At 35.3% G+C, this 12,688-nt stretch overlaps 1 protein-coding gene across 2 annotated transcripts in view; it reads left to right on the top strand.

The window, feature by feature from the left end:
* The window catches only part of LTN1 (listerin E3 ubiquitin protein ligase 1), a 31,816-nt gene that overhangs the window by 1,971 nt on the left and 17,157 nt on the right, over positions 1-12,688 (top strand). The window contains exons 3-12 of one of the 2 annotated variants that reach the window (XM_050973532.1): positions 265-363; positions 1,343-1,402; positions 2,550-2,602; positions 3,555-3,735; positions 4,493-4,666; positions 5,733-5,923; positions 7,097-7,238; positions 7,971-8,756; positions 9,244-9,285; positions 10,475-10,667. In XM_050973532.1, the coding sequence (XP_050829489.1) occupies positions 265-363; positions 1,343-1,402; positions 2,550-2,602; positions 3,555-3,735; positions 4,493-4,666; positions 5,733-5,923; positions 7,097-7,238; positions 7,971-8,756; positions 9,244-9,285; positions 10,475-10,667 (1,921 nt within the window). Of the gene's footprint in view, positions 1-264; positions 364-1,342; positions 1,574-2,549; positions 2,603-3,554; positions 3,736-4,492; positions 4,667-5,732; positions 5,924-7,096; positions 7,239-7,970; positions 8,757-9,243; positions 9,286-10,474; positions 10,668-12,688 lie in introns of both variants that reach the window. The other variant, XM_009095483.4, reaches the window with a different exon arrangement.

Here is a 12,688-nt window from a genome sequence, read left to right as displayed (position 1 = left end):
TATTTTTTTTAATCGGAGAATAATACAGTTTTCTTAAGGAAGGAAGAGGACCTAATTTCACTTTGGTGGATTTGCTAGAACTGCAATACAGATTATATCTTGGATAACCTATAGCAAGGTCCATCAAGCAGTTCTATGGATTTTCATTTGCAAGAGATTATTTGATTTTTGGAAAAGGGAGTTGCAGTTTCGGATACAAACTGGTAAATTACGGAATAAATCTACCTGACTTTTTAAGTCATGGTCTTGATATTTTGATTTTAGGCCATGCAAGAGTTTGGGACGATGTGCAAGGAGAAAGAAGCGGAAGTTGTTAAAGGTGTTCTTCCTTACTGGCCAAGAATTTATTGTAAAATTTCACTGGTAAGTACTGAAGTATTTAAATTAGAAACTTACCTGTCTACTTCCTGTGACTACCTCTAAGGTGGTCTTTGTTGACCTATCTACCTTTGTTGGAATTACTGACTTGTTCTGGGAGAAACCTCAAGTTGAAGGAAAATACTGTTCTTTTTGTGGATGTATTTCAGTATTGGCAGTGGGTGGAATCCTGAACTGTTGATGTCTGGGATGTACTTCCTTGATAGGTCTGTTAGACCTTTATGTTTAAAAGATGGTATTGTATTTCTTAGGAAAAGTTCTTTTATGTGGATTCCAAAAAGGCTTGACAGTCTGTTCAGTTAACGTAATTATAAACTTTCTTGATCTAGGGCTAATATCTGACCAGACTTAGCATTAAAAAAACCTCCAAACCCAAATATGAAACAAACATGTGTAGCCAGATTAGCAATAAGTTTCTTGATCTATTTATTGTATTTCCAAGCTGTCTAGAATGGCTACTGTTGAAAACATGGTATGGAACAAAATGAATCACTATTCTTACGCATTAGAGTAATTCCTACGGTTTCTTTCTGGAGTCAAGTATGTAAAAAATCATGATGTTGTAAATTCATATGCAAATAAAGAATAGCAATGCATAGCTTATGGTAGTTCTAACTTAGAAGATGTCTTCAAGGCTTCCTGTTTCTCCTGCCTCTTGTCTGTCTGTAAAACATTTGAATAAATTGAAAACAAAAACTGTTGTTTGGGATATCAGGGAAAGGTTACAATCTTGAGTGTACAACAGTTTAGGATTATGATGCTACTAAATTAGGACTCTCCCCATACCTTGGGATACCAAAACTTTTTTGTCATCAGTGTGTATTTTCAAATCTATGTTTCAAATCCAATTAATTGCAAACATGGCTTTTTAATTGCCACTTTTGCTTTGAAGTACCTGAAATCAAAAGTACATTTCTTAAACCAATAAACCTTTCTCTTTTTTTCTTTTTTCTTTGTTTAACAGGATCATGATCGCCGTGTTCGAGAAGCAACTCAGCAATCTTTCGAGCAACTGATTCTTAAAGTAAAAAAACACTTAGCTCCTTACTTAAAAAGTATCATGGGTTACTGGCTGATTGCTCAGTGTGACACTTACTCCCCTGCTGCTTCTGCTGCAAAAGTAGCTTTTGAAAAAGCTTTTCCTTCGAGCAAACAACCTGAAGCCTTAGTATTCTGTAAGGATGAAATTCTTAATGTGAGTTTACTTTTGTATTTCTTTAAGGCTTTCTATATGTCAGCTTCTGTTACAAGTTTAAAAGTCATCCTTCCCCCATCTGTGTTTCATGGTTAAGTTTCTTTCTTGCCTGAAACTTTGTCCCTGTGAAGAGAATGGTTTGGATTGAAAGGGACATTTAAAAGGTCTTCATGTTCCACCCCCTGCCATGGGCTGGGACACCTCCCACTAGACCTGGTTTTTCCAAGCCCTGTCCAACCTGGCCTTGAACACTTCCAGGGATGGGACAGCCCCAGCTTCTGTGGGCAGCTTGTGCCAGTGCCTCACCACCCTCACAGGGAAGAATTTCTTCTGTAAGGAAATATAAAAAAGAAAAATAATAAGGAATGCAGAGAAAAAAATACATATTCTTTTGGATTTGAGATGAGAATGACTGGAACTAAAGGAATGAATTGTGAATTTCCTTGTGTGCATTCCTATGTAGTGGTGTTCAGTCAACACATAATGTTGCTGACGGATGGAATAATGATGCTGGAGTAGTTTAGCCATAGTGAAAAAGAATGCAGAATGCTGAGCAGTGTTTCAGCATCTACAAGTTTAATTCTGGCCATTATGCTCTTCTGTCAGTCAGATATGATACTCAATGGACTGAATTAAAAAAAAAGTTCAAAGATTGCATTGCCAGTCCATCATGTGCAAACCTAACTGGTTTGTTTTGCCTCAGTTTGGCTTCTTCTTAGCAGGAGCACATTGGCATAGGGCTGCAATTTACTAAGTGTTAGGAAGACTCAATTCAGACAGTACCACTGCTACTATGTTCACCATGAGTCAAATTCTCTTCTAGTATGTTTACTTGCATGTCTAAAAATATTAGAAAGACAACTCAGAGGTTGTGAAATTTTATTGTAGGGCTGTCTCTGAATAATGTGTGGAGTATATTGTTCACATATAAGTATTATATTTCTTTGTTCTTATATGCATGCTTTTTCCCCCATAGGTACTTCAGGATCACCTTCTGAAGGAAACAGCTGATACACTCAGTGACCCTCAGTATGTTTGCCTGCTTAAATGTATATTTAATTCTTTAAATCTTGGTCTTTATTGGGTTCTCTGTCCCTGAAAGTAGTGAATTTAGTTTTGTTTCAGGAGACAGAATAATTATTTGAATCCAGATCCCAGCAACTTTGTTTGGGTCTTAAGAGTTGCATACAAGTAGAGATATTATAAAAGAAAGGCCAAATATATATAAATGTATTTTAAAAATATTGATTCTATAAAATATTAATATTATATTATTTATTATATAACTCATATTTATTATATAAAATCAGGCCTTGCTCTGCTAAATTACCAGCTAGCCTGTTACTTCTTCTAAGTGCAGCTAGCTAACATCCCATGTGAAAAATCATAAAAAATGAAGGCAGTTAACACAACAGACTATTCTGATAAGAGAATCATTTGCACCTACAATAAACAAAAAATCTGTCTCATAGGGATCAGTGAACAATATATGTAAACTAACCAAAAATTGAGAGATTTGACAGATGGATGCCCTAGCCATTTGCTGACGATTAAACTGAGCGTCAGTGTATTGTTATCCAATTTGGTCTAACACAGTACCTTCTGATATTTCCTATCAATATGAGCTTTGTGAATTAAGAATCAGCTTTTCCTGCTTGATAAAACTGAGTCCCAGCTGCTTATTACTACAACACTTAAGTATAAATGGTTTTGAAGTGTTATCAGTTATCTAATTTTGTTTCAGCTCTTTTAAGAATATAACTTTTGAGTAGCTGGAAGATGAGATGACTTGTAACTTTTTTTCAACACTTTATAGTGTAATTTAGAACCTATGGAAAGTTTATGTATTTACATTGCTGGCACCTAAAATTAAAAAATGAATAAAAAAAAAATGAAGGCAGTTTAGTTTAGACAAACTTGGGATGCCTGCTGGTTTATTTGCAGTCCACTTTTAACTTCTTTGTTTGTTTTGCTTTCTGAGAGCTGTACCAGAAGAAGAAAGGGAAGCCAAATTTTTTCGGACTCTCACCTGTTCCTTGTTAGCTTTGAAAAAGTTGCTCAGCATGTTGCCAAAGAAAGAGATGCATTCATTGGAGGAAAAGTTAATGTCACTTCTGTCCCAAAACAAATTTTGGAAATATAGCAAAAACAATGTATCACAAGTGAGTTTTTAATTTCTTCTTTATGTTGCTTGGTTTTTGTTAAAGGTAATACCCTTAACCTAAGGAAGTATTAATTACTTGTATTCTACAAGGATGCACTTGGTACTTTGCTTAGATTTGAAACAGCCTTCAGGTTTCTAGGTAGATTCCAGAAGGGCTAAAGAAACTGTTCATTTAACATAATTATAAATCTTTTTGATCTGGGACTAATATCTGACTGGACTTAATGTTAAAAAAACCGTCAAACTCAATATAGACAATATTGCTTGAAAATTTATCCAGTAGGCTAAATTTTTATTTCCATATCATCATGATCTACTTTTTGACAATCTGACGCCATTAAAATTCATGTAGAAGATGAAAACTCTGTCAACTTACAGCATGTGTTCTTAGTGCTTTGGAGTTTTCACTTTTTAAACAATTTTACTGGTCTTTATTCTGTACATAGAGTAATGAATTAATGCAATAGTATTTTGTTTAAAAGCTTCAAGTTGCTTTTGGGAAAAAATGCCTTTTGAGAAGTTTATAAAAATACAACTTTTGACAGGCATTTCATGACTAAACAAATTGGATTAAAATATTTGATAAGACTGTTTAATAACTGCTTTGTTTTTCTTGGTTTTTAATAGTATTTTAACTATTGTTAATGTGATAAAATATGGGCATGGTGTGTTGTAAAGTTTTGTAGACTTTAAAAGGAATCCTATTAACTACATGTAGTGACAAATTCTGATTTTCCTTCTGTGGCCTCGGTCAGGTTCGCTCAGCTTTCTTTGAGCTGATTTCTGCTCTTTGCCAGCACTTGCCTGAGGTGGTGAAAGTGGAAGCATCAAGAGTTTGTCCTGCTGTTCTTCTTAGCATTGATGACAGTGATGCAGTGGTGTGTCCTGCTCTTTGGGAAGCAGTGCTTTATACTATCACCACTATTGAGGTAATGTGAGATATTTTCATCAAATTTAACTTTTCACCAAGTGTTGTTCTCTGTGTAGAATTAGGAAGACAGGCTTGACTGGGTTTTCTTTAAGGTTAATAACAGAAACTCCATAAGGGTACATCCTCCTCCTTTCAGTGTAACTTTCAAATATATCATGTCCAGAATATCTGAAAATTAGAGTTGTTTTATGAATTAATTTAATTAACCTGAAACCCATTCATTAAATGTAGTTACTAGTTAGTAATGCTTAATTAAAATAATGCTTAAAACCTTTTTCTTTGTTAAAGACAGTTACAAAAAAGACTTGCTGTGCATTTTTGGTTAGTTTGTTTCCCCTTCAAATGTAAGGGTTCTGTAGTTTTTTGTTTGGTTTTTTGGGGTTTTTTTGCCCCTTAATTTTAAGTGAAACACTGGCTTTGAATTATTAGCAGAATGAGTTGTTGCCATAGGCAGGAATGCTTTGAGGTTTTAAGGCTGCAGCTCCCTTTTGCAACTGCTGGAATGAACTGGAACAAGTTTTCTTGAAGAAAAACCCCTAAATGGTCTTTATTCAGCTTGTTATAGGTACCTTGAACTATAATGGATATGATAATAAATAAAATAGATCAGATGACAAAAAAATTAGGGAGGGGGAAGTGCCAAAGCAGTTTCTAACCATCAGAAAATTTTTGAAGAGAGTTTTGAAGTTAGTAATACTTCCAAACTCAGTCATTGGCTTGCCTTGATAATGGGAACTTAAATACAGTATTAATTACAATAGTGATTCCTATGAAGCATCATGAAAGCATGATTAAAGAGAAACCTTTAATTGCAGTTGGCTAATAAGAAAGGTCAATTGATTTTAAACAGCACAGAAATAGTTTTATCACATTAACTTCACAAGCCAAAATAGGGAGACAGTGATTTTAAAGATACTGGCAAGTGAGTAACTTAACAGAATTTAAATTTCACAATGACTTGTTTCAGCTATAATACAGGGATGTAGGGTAAATGGCTACCATGGGGGTTCTTCTGAGGCAACATATTGTTGTTTAATTTATAGTAAGTGAATTTCTTTCTGTAGGACTGTTGGAGTCATGTAAATGCCAGAAAAGGAGTTCTGCCAAAGCTCTGGACAGTGCTTCGAGAAGGTGGGCGAGGACTAGCTACTGTTATCTATCCAAACCTCCTGCCCTTCATTAGCAAGGTGCCTCCTGACATTGTGGAACCGAAGCTGGAATACTTCAGAGTTTTTTTCAGCTCTATAATTCAGGGGTATGGACCACAAATTTATTTATTTGGAATCAGTATCTATTACATTTGGAAATAAAGAAACTAATCTTTAAGCATTTGAAGACGAGTGAGATTATATTTTTAAAATTATTTTCAAAATCCAAAACTGGAGTCAGTCCTTTGTGACTGTTCCTGTCATCTTAAACCTTCGGCTTTCTTTTTGATTTTACTATATTTTCCTTATATGAGGCATCGTTATCTTTCCTTGTCAAAGCTCTGTGTTTGTTCTATGACAAATTTGAATATGGAACATTATTATAATTAAGGGTGACTCTTAAGAATCAGGCTCTTCTCACCAGTGTATAACTCTTACATAGGGGATTAGCCTTGTGATAGTGACATTTCCTTTATGCACGAACTGTAATTCTTGTGATACTTGTTTTTAAAGGATGAAACTGCTTATACTTTGTGCCTTTAAAATACCTCAAAACCACCTTTCTATCAAATGTAATTTAAATGTGCACCTATGCATTGCGTACTCAAAAGCATATAGAAATTATTTTATGAAATGTTGAAATTTATTTTAAAAATAAATGAAAAAAAATCAGTTCTCTGCTGATGTTGGTGTGGAAATTAGCAAAGCTCTTGGAGAAGAGAGTTATGTAGGGGTTTGTTTGAAAAGTGTATAGAATTTTATTACACGTAGTAATGATTGTAATATATCTGTGATCATTAATGTGATCTAATATTCATTAAAAAGCAAAGAAATTGCAGATTTTCCAACTCAAAACTGGGGAGACTGTCTTTAGGTGGCTTTCTTTATTTTCCTCTTTTTTTTTTCCTCTGTAATGACAAAAAATGACACTCTCTGAACTTCTGTGGTATGTGGAAAATTGCAAAAGAGTTTTGACAGCCATCTGAAACAGGAGACAGTGTGCTTGGCTGTATATGGTTTCTCTGTTTACATAGATCTGTTTTTTCTGAATGTTAAGACTGAATGAAGAATTTATTTTTATATAGATTCTGTTAAATGCTTGGGTTTATCAACTTTCTAAGTTGACTTTATTTTGATCTGACTCCTGTAAATTACTCTATGATCCTGTATTCTCATACTGGTGTCTGGATCCGTACAAGGTAACCAAGGGTACATTGATAACATTCATACTGTGTTTCTTGGAAACTGGGTTACTTGGTTTCTTCTTTGTCCTCTCACAGGTTGTCAAATGAGAGGACAGTAGCCAGTCCTTCGGAAAGTTCAGCAATTATAACTGCATTTATGGAGTGTCTGTGCTTTGCTGTACTACAGAAAGGAGAAGAAGACCAAAGCCAAATTCATCAAATGCTTATATGTGACCAGGTATTAATCAGAAATACTGAATAATGTTGTGTATACATTTAATAAGTCAAAATTAAAGAGAAAAGTGAATTTTAGGTGAGTATTTACTTCTCTGTTGAGAATTTCCCTAGATTTTTTGTAAAAAACCACACAGAAATGTCAAGACTGGAAAAGACCTTCGAGATCATCCAGTCTCACTGTCAGCCCAGCACCACCAAAATCACCCCCAGACCATGTCCCCAAGAGCCTCATCCAGGTGTCTCTTAAGCACTTCCAGAGCTGGTAACTCCACCAACTCCCTGGGCAACTTATTCCAATGCCTGACCACATTTCCAGTGATTTTTTTTTTCCAATACCTGGTCTGAATTTCCCCTGCTGCAATGTAAGGCCGTTCCTTCTCATCCTTTCACTTCAGACACGGCAGGAAAGACCCACCCCCCCGCCTCCTTTTAGGGAGTCACAGAGAGCAATGTGTAACAAAAGTAAAGGTACTGAATTTAGGGGTTTTTTCTTCCTATGAAATCATCCTTTTTACTGTGTAATTAAAAAAAAAAAAAAAGTTATATTTAAAAGGAAAAAATGCCTCCCATCCTGTATGTTTTTATAAAATGTTCAAACATAAATAATTCTGATATTTGCAGAGTTGCTTCTAGAATGTTTTTCAGAATTATATAATTTCTTGGCATTATAAAGAATAAAATGGATTTATAAATTGGATCACTGTTCTTTAATACATATTTTTTGTCTTTTTAGTTAATTCCTTTTGTCAGTGCTGTACTTAAGGAGCCCAAGTTACAAAGTGGACCATTATTTTATGAAACAGCAGAAATGCTGAGTTCCTGGGAAGCTAAAGCAGAACTCTCCAATGATGATGGCACAGATAAAGTTTTCCAGAAACTGTTGTCAGATTTTTGGAGCCATCTTTTAAAAATGTGTAGATTTCATGTTGATAGGTTGGATGCTGACGAGAAATTACTGTTTGCCATATCTGGTATGCTAGAAATTCTTCGTAATCTGAAGAGTACTATGAAACCAAACAATGGAAAATCTCTGAAAATCAGATTTACAGATGAGGATGAATTTGAAAGGAACCCTGAGAGTCAAAAGCTCATGGAAGTGAGAAGTGGTGACTCTGAAATTCAGGCTGACTTGCAGCAAATGTCACATCTAAGGAAAGAACCTCTAGAGAATTTAGTCTGCAACCTGGCTGAGCGGAGCATTGTGTATGTCAATGAACAGAAGTCAGAACAGCATTTGAAATTTCTCTCTGCCCTGCTCAACACTTTTTCCTCAAACAGAGTTTTCCAAGTACTTTTAGAGCAGGGAAATAATGTAAGTCCTGCTCAAGCTGAATCCCAAAATAAGGTGAAAGCTCATAACCGAAGTCCATCTGTACAATTTCTGTATCTGAATTTAATAACCTGGCTGAAAGAAGACTGGAGAAAAGACACCCATTTCCTGGTTGATATTTTATACAGTGTACTTCATTGTTGCAACAATAATGATGAAAGGAAAGTCATTCTTGATGATTTAGTAAAGGTATGACATGTACTTGATGTTGTTAATTTTTATCAGAGTCATTACTGTTACTGTGGGCTGTGGTTTACTAATAATCTTTTTTTGGCACTGTTGCATGGATGATAATTCTACGTGAATTTGGGTTAAGTTCAGCATAAGGAAGGTAGTTTTTGGAAAGCTGGACATGATAGTGTTGGGGTGAAAGGTTCTGTCCCTTTCTATATGGTCTAAATAATTTTTAAAAAGTATCATCAGAATTTGTCTGCTCTTGCTTCTTTATGCAGTGTACTTTAATAGTAGTCATTGGTAGCCTTTTGTATAAATACAGTCCCTTACTGAATTTTGTGGGAGAGAAAGATTTGGAAGACAAAAATGATACAATCAGTAACTTTGGTACTGAATTTTATCAGCTTCTGCTTATGCCTACAGAACAGATAAAATGGCATTATTGCTTCCTGTTCAGGAAAGATTTTTATTAAATATTGGGGAATTTTGTTTTTCTTTTCAGATGGATCTTAAGTGGGTTATTTTTCTCCAGATAATTCAAAAGGTAAATATTAAGATTTTTTGTTGTTGTTCTTTTTATGCGTAATTTTTAATCATTCTGTGATGTTAACTTTGAGACTTACATATGTTTGTAGTGGTAATTTCCATAGTTTGAAAATCTTACAGTTTTAGAGTAGTGTTTGATTTAAATGCACTCAAATCTGGGGACAGTCTTAAAAATGAAATGATGATGCCAAAACAAAGGAGTCTTTGTACCGTCTGTTTTTTGTCAATTTGCTTTTTTTGAGCCAGAGGAATTCCTGATTTGTGGATTATCTATTCTAAACTAGAGAGAATGGAGCTAGGGATTAGACCAATAACTTAAATTATTATCTATATCATCATCCCTACAAGGTGGTTATAACGAAAAGGTAGTATTCCATTTTTTCTCACTGAATGTTGACAAACTGACATTTAAGTAATTGCATGGGATGAAATAGGAATTGTATGATGAATTTTTGGACAAGAACTCATAACACGTGACTTAAAGTCCGGTACATAGACCACAGGATCTTCCCCTCACACATGCTGTGTATTTTAGGAATACTGAGGTTTTGTGATTTTTTAACTTACAGTGGCTCCTCAGCAAAATTAAGTTTTTATGACCTTCTCTTTCTTCTTAAAGAAATTCAGGCGCTGTAAACAGTTTGTGTTTTAAATAGATTTTATTTAAGCTAACTCAGTCATCCTGAAGTTATTTTTCTAATTCTAGTGTAGGAATTTCCTGGGCTCTATGGTTGGAAAAGAAACATGAAGGAATCATTTTCAGAAGGTGACTTGTTTCACTCTGCAATAGAGATCTAACCCAGCCATAAGTTGCTGTCTCTGACAAAAAGAAAAATGGGGGGTGTTGTTGCAGATGATACAATCTGAAGGCTTTTTGTGGCAGATGATACAATTCTCACTCTGTGTGAGCAAGTTTGACATACTAATCTTATGCTTAGCAATAAAAGTTAGTAGTTAATAACAGGTTATGCAGAGAACCTGTGGCTGCCCCATCCCTAGAAGTATTCAAGACCAGATTGGATGGGGTTTGGAGCAGCCTGGTTTGCTGGGAGGTATCCCTGCCCATGGCAGGGGGTTGGTACTTAAATTGGAACTTGGAAGATGATCTTTAGGGTCCCTTCCAATCCAAACCATTCTATTATTCTATACCCTCAAAAGATTCCTGGAATGTTTTTCTTGTGATCCAGGCATGCTCAGGCACAGCGAAACTTTCCTTAGTCTCTGACTGGCTGAAAGGAGACACACTTGGAGAAAGACTGGTAATGCTGACTGATGATCTGTGTCACCTGGGCTTAAAACCTAGAGCAGCTTCATCAGGATCAGCCTCTTCAGAAAGGTGGACCCTTCTGAGCTTGGTGTTGTCGCAGCATGTTAAAAGTGGTGAGCATATATAATCCTTGGAGTTCATGAGGTGTAAATGCTGCACTTACCCTTTGCATAAGGTTGAAAGAATTTGGGATCTTCCAGAATACTTCATGTAGAACATTTAGGCTTTCTCCCGGTAGTTTATTGTTGATTGGTTGGTTTTTTGGGGGGTTTTTGTTTCCTAGTTTTGGGCTTTTTTAATACTTAAGCCAGTTTACTACATCCTATTTAATTTTGTAAACACTAACTTGCAGCAGCAGCTGCCATTTTTTTGGTCCACATTGCTAAACAAGGGCAATGTTTAAAGAGAAGATTCAGATTTGCAAGTTTTGAAAACTTGAGGAAAATTTAAATAAGCTGGATCTATCAGCTGGTGTGCTGTAAAATAATATGAATTTTTTAAACCATACCATGTGAAATTTACCTTAACTGGAATACCAAATCAGTTGTTATGAACCTAGCTGTGTTTTAGTAATGCTTTGTTACAGGATCTTTGAATTGTTTAAAGCCATTTCCATTTATTTTTATGTATTTTAAAAACTCGGTATGTGCTCTTATGCTGTATATGTATTCTGATTTTTTTATTAACAGCTATTATTAATAGCATCCTATTTAATTTGCTAATATCATCTTGTTTAATTTGTTTGCAATTTTAGTATCTTATATAGACTTCCAGGGAAGTTAGTTTTTCTTCATGTTTTCCATGTAAACTCAGCATTTGCTTTGATCCCTGTGGTGACATATTTCAATGTCAGTGGATGCTGTGCACATTCATGGTGCTGCCAGGTTTCAAAGATACACACTGTGATGCGTGTTCTTAGACAAGCCATCCTGAAGGTGTCCTAAGATTGTTTTTTCTGTTACTGGAACTTCTGATGTAAAGGACCATCAGGAAAACCTGTTTCCTCTCTCCACAGAGAGTTCAACAAATGTGCTTGTGAGTGTGTGATGTTCTAGGGCTGATTGTCCAGTGACTTTGCTTTTTGACTCTAGAGCCAGAGGCACTCTTGAGCTCATTTTCTTCTGGGTGGTGGGTGACCTATTTTTAAATCATATTGATTGAAGCCTAAGAGATTTTGAGGAGCTATGGTGGTTCTTGACTTAGTCATTAAAAACAAAGTAGTGTACGTGGACTTTTAAAAGGATTTTTTTAAATGAGATCTCTTATCTAAGTTTCTTAAGCAAATTGTCATGGGAGAGAATAGGAGAGCCTTTCATGGATCAGTAGCCTAGAATGAAAGGAATTAAAGGGGAAAAAGGATAAATGGTGAAAGGAAGATAACTGTTGCTGAAACTTCACAGACCCATAGCAGTGTGTTGTGATACTGGAAGCTTAACTGATAAAAAGATTATAAAAGTAATCCAAGCTAATAAATACTACAAGTATACATGGGAAGAGCACAACTGTAACTGTATCAATTCAGTTATAGACTCTGACCTGTTAAAACTCCAAAAGAGATCTTTAGTCATCATGGTGTTTCCCTGTAAGTGACAGGTTGTAAAAAAGTAGTAAAAGAGGAACACAGTTTAATAGGAGCTGCTGTGAAAAGAACAGAGGGCAAATGAAAATTATTAGAGCATGTAGTCAGTATGCTGAATATGTAGTTAATATCTGGAATACTGTATGTAGTTTTGGTCACTGCAATATTCTTGTTCAAGTTTGGTCACTTGCAATATTCTATATGCTTTTGAAAAACATGTAATAGAATATGCCCAAAGGAATCTGTCAGGGATGGTTAGACAAGCAGTGGCTTTCTGCTTGTAGAGGCAGGGAAACAGACTAGAATTTGTCAGCTTCTAGTGGAAGCGATTAGGGATGGGGTTGCGCTTAAAAGACGTAAAATCGCAATTTGTAAAGAAAATGCAAATAGTGAGAAATGTATAATTGTTTCTTTCATTGGAAGAACTTGAATTTCTAACACATGCTTAGATAGCAGTCTTGAGGGCTGAGAAAAGTATACTTCTTCATACAGTTTATAAATAATAATGGAACTCACTGCCAGAGGATACTGTGGAGTTTGAGGGTAAATGGGATT

This window comes from Serinus canaria, chromosome 1 (assembly GCF_022539315.1).
Source record: "Serinus canaria isolate serCan28SL12 chromosome 1, serCan2020, whole genome shotgun sequence".
Taxonomy (NCBI): Eukaryota; Metazoa; Chordata; class Aves; order Passeriformes; family Fringillidae; genus Serinus; species Serinus canaria.
This window is presented reverse-complemented; position numbering and strand designations above follow the sequence as displayed.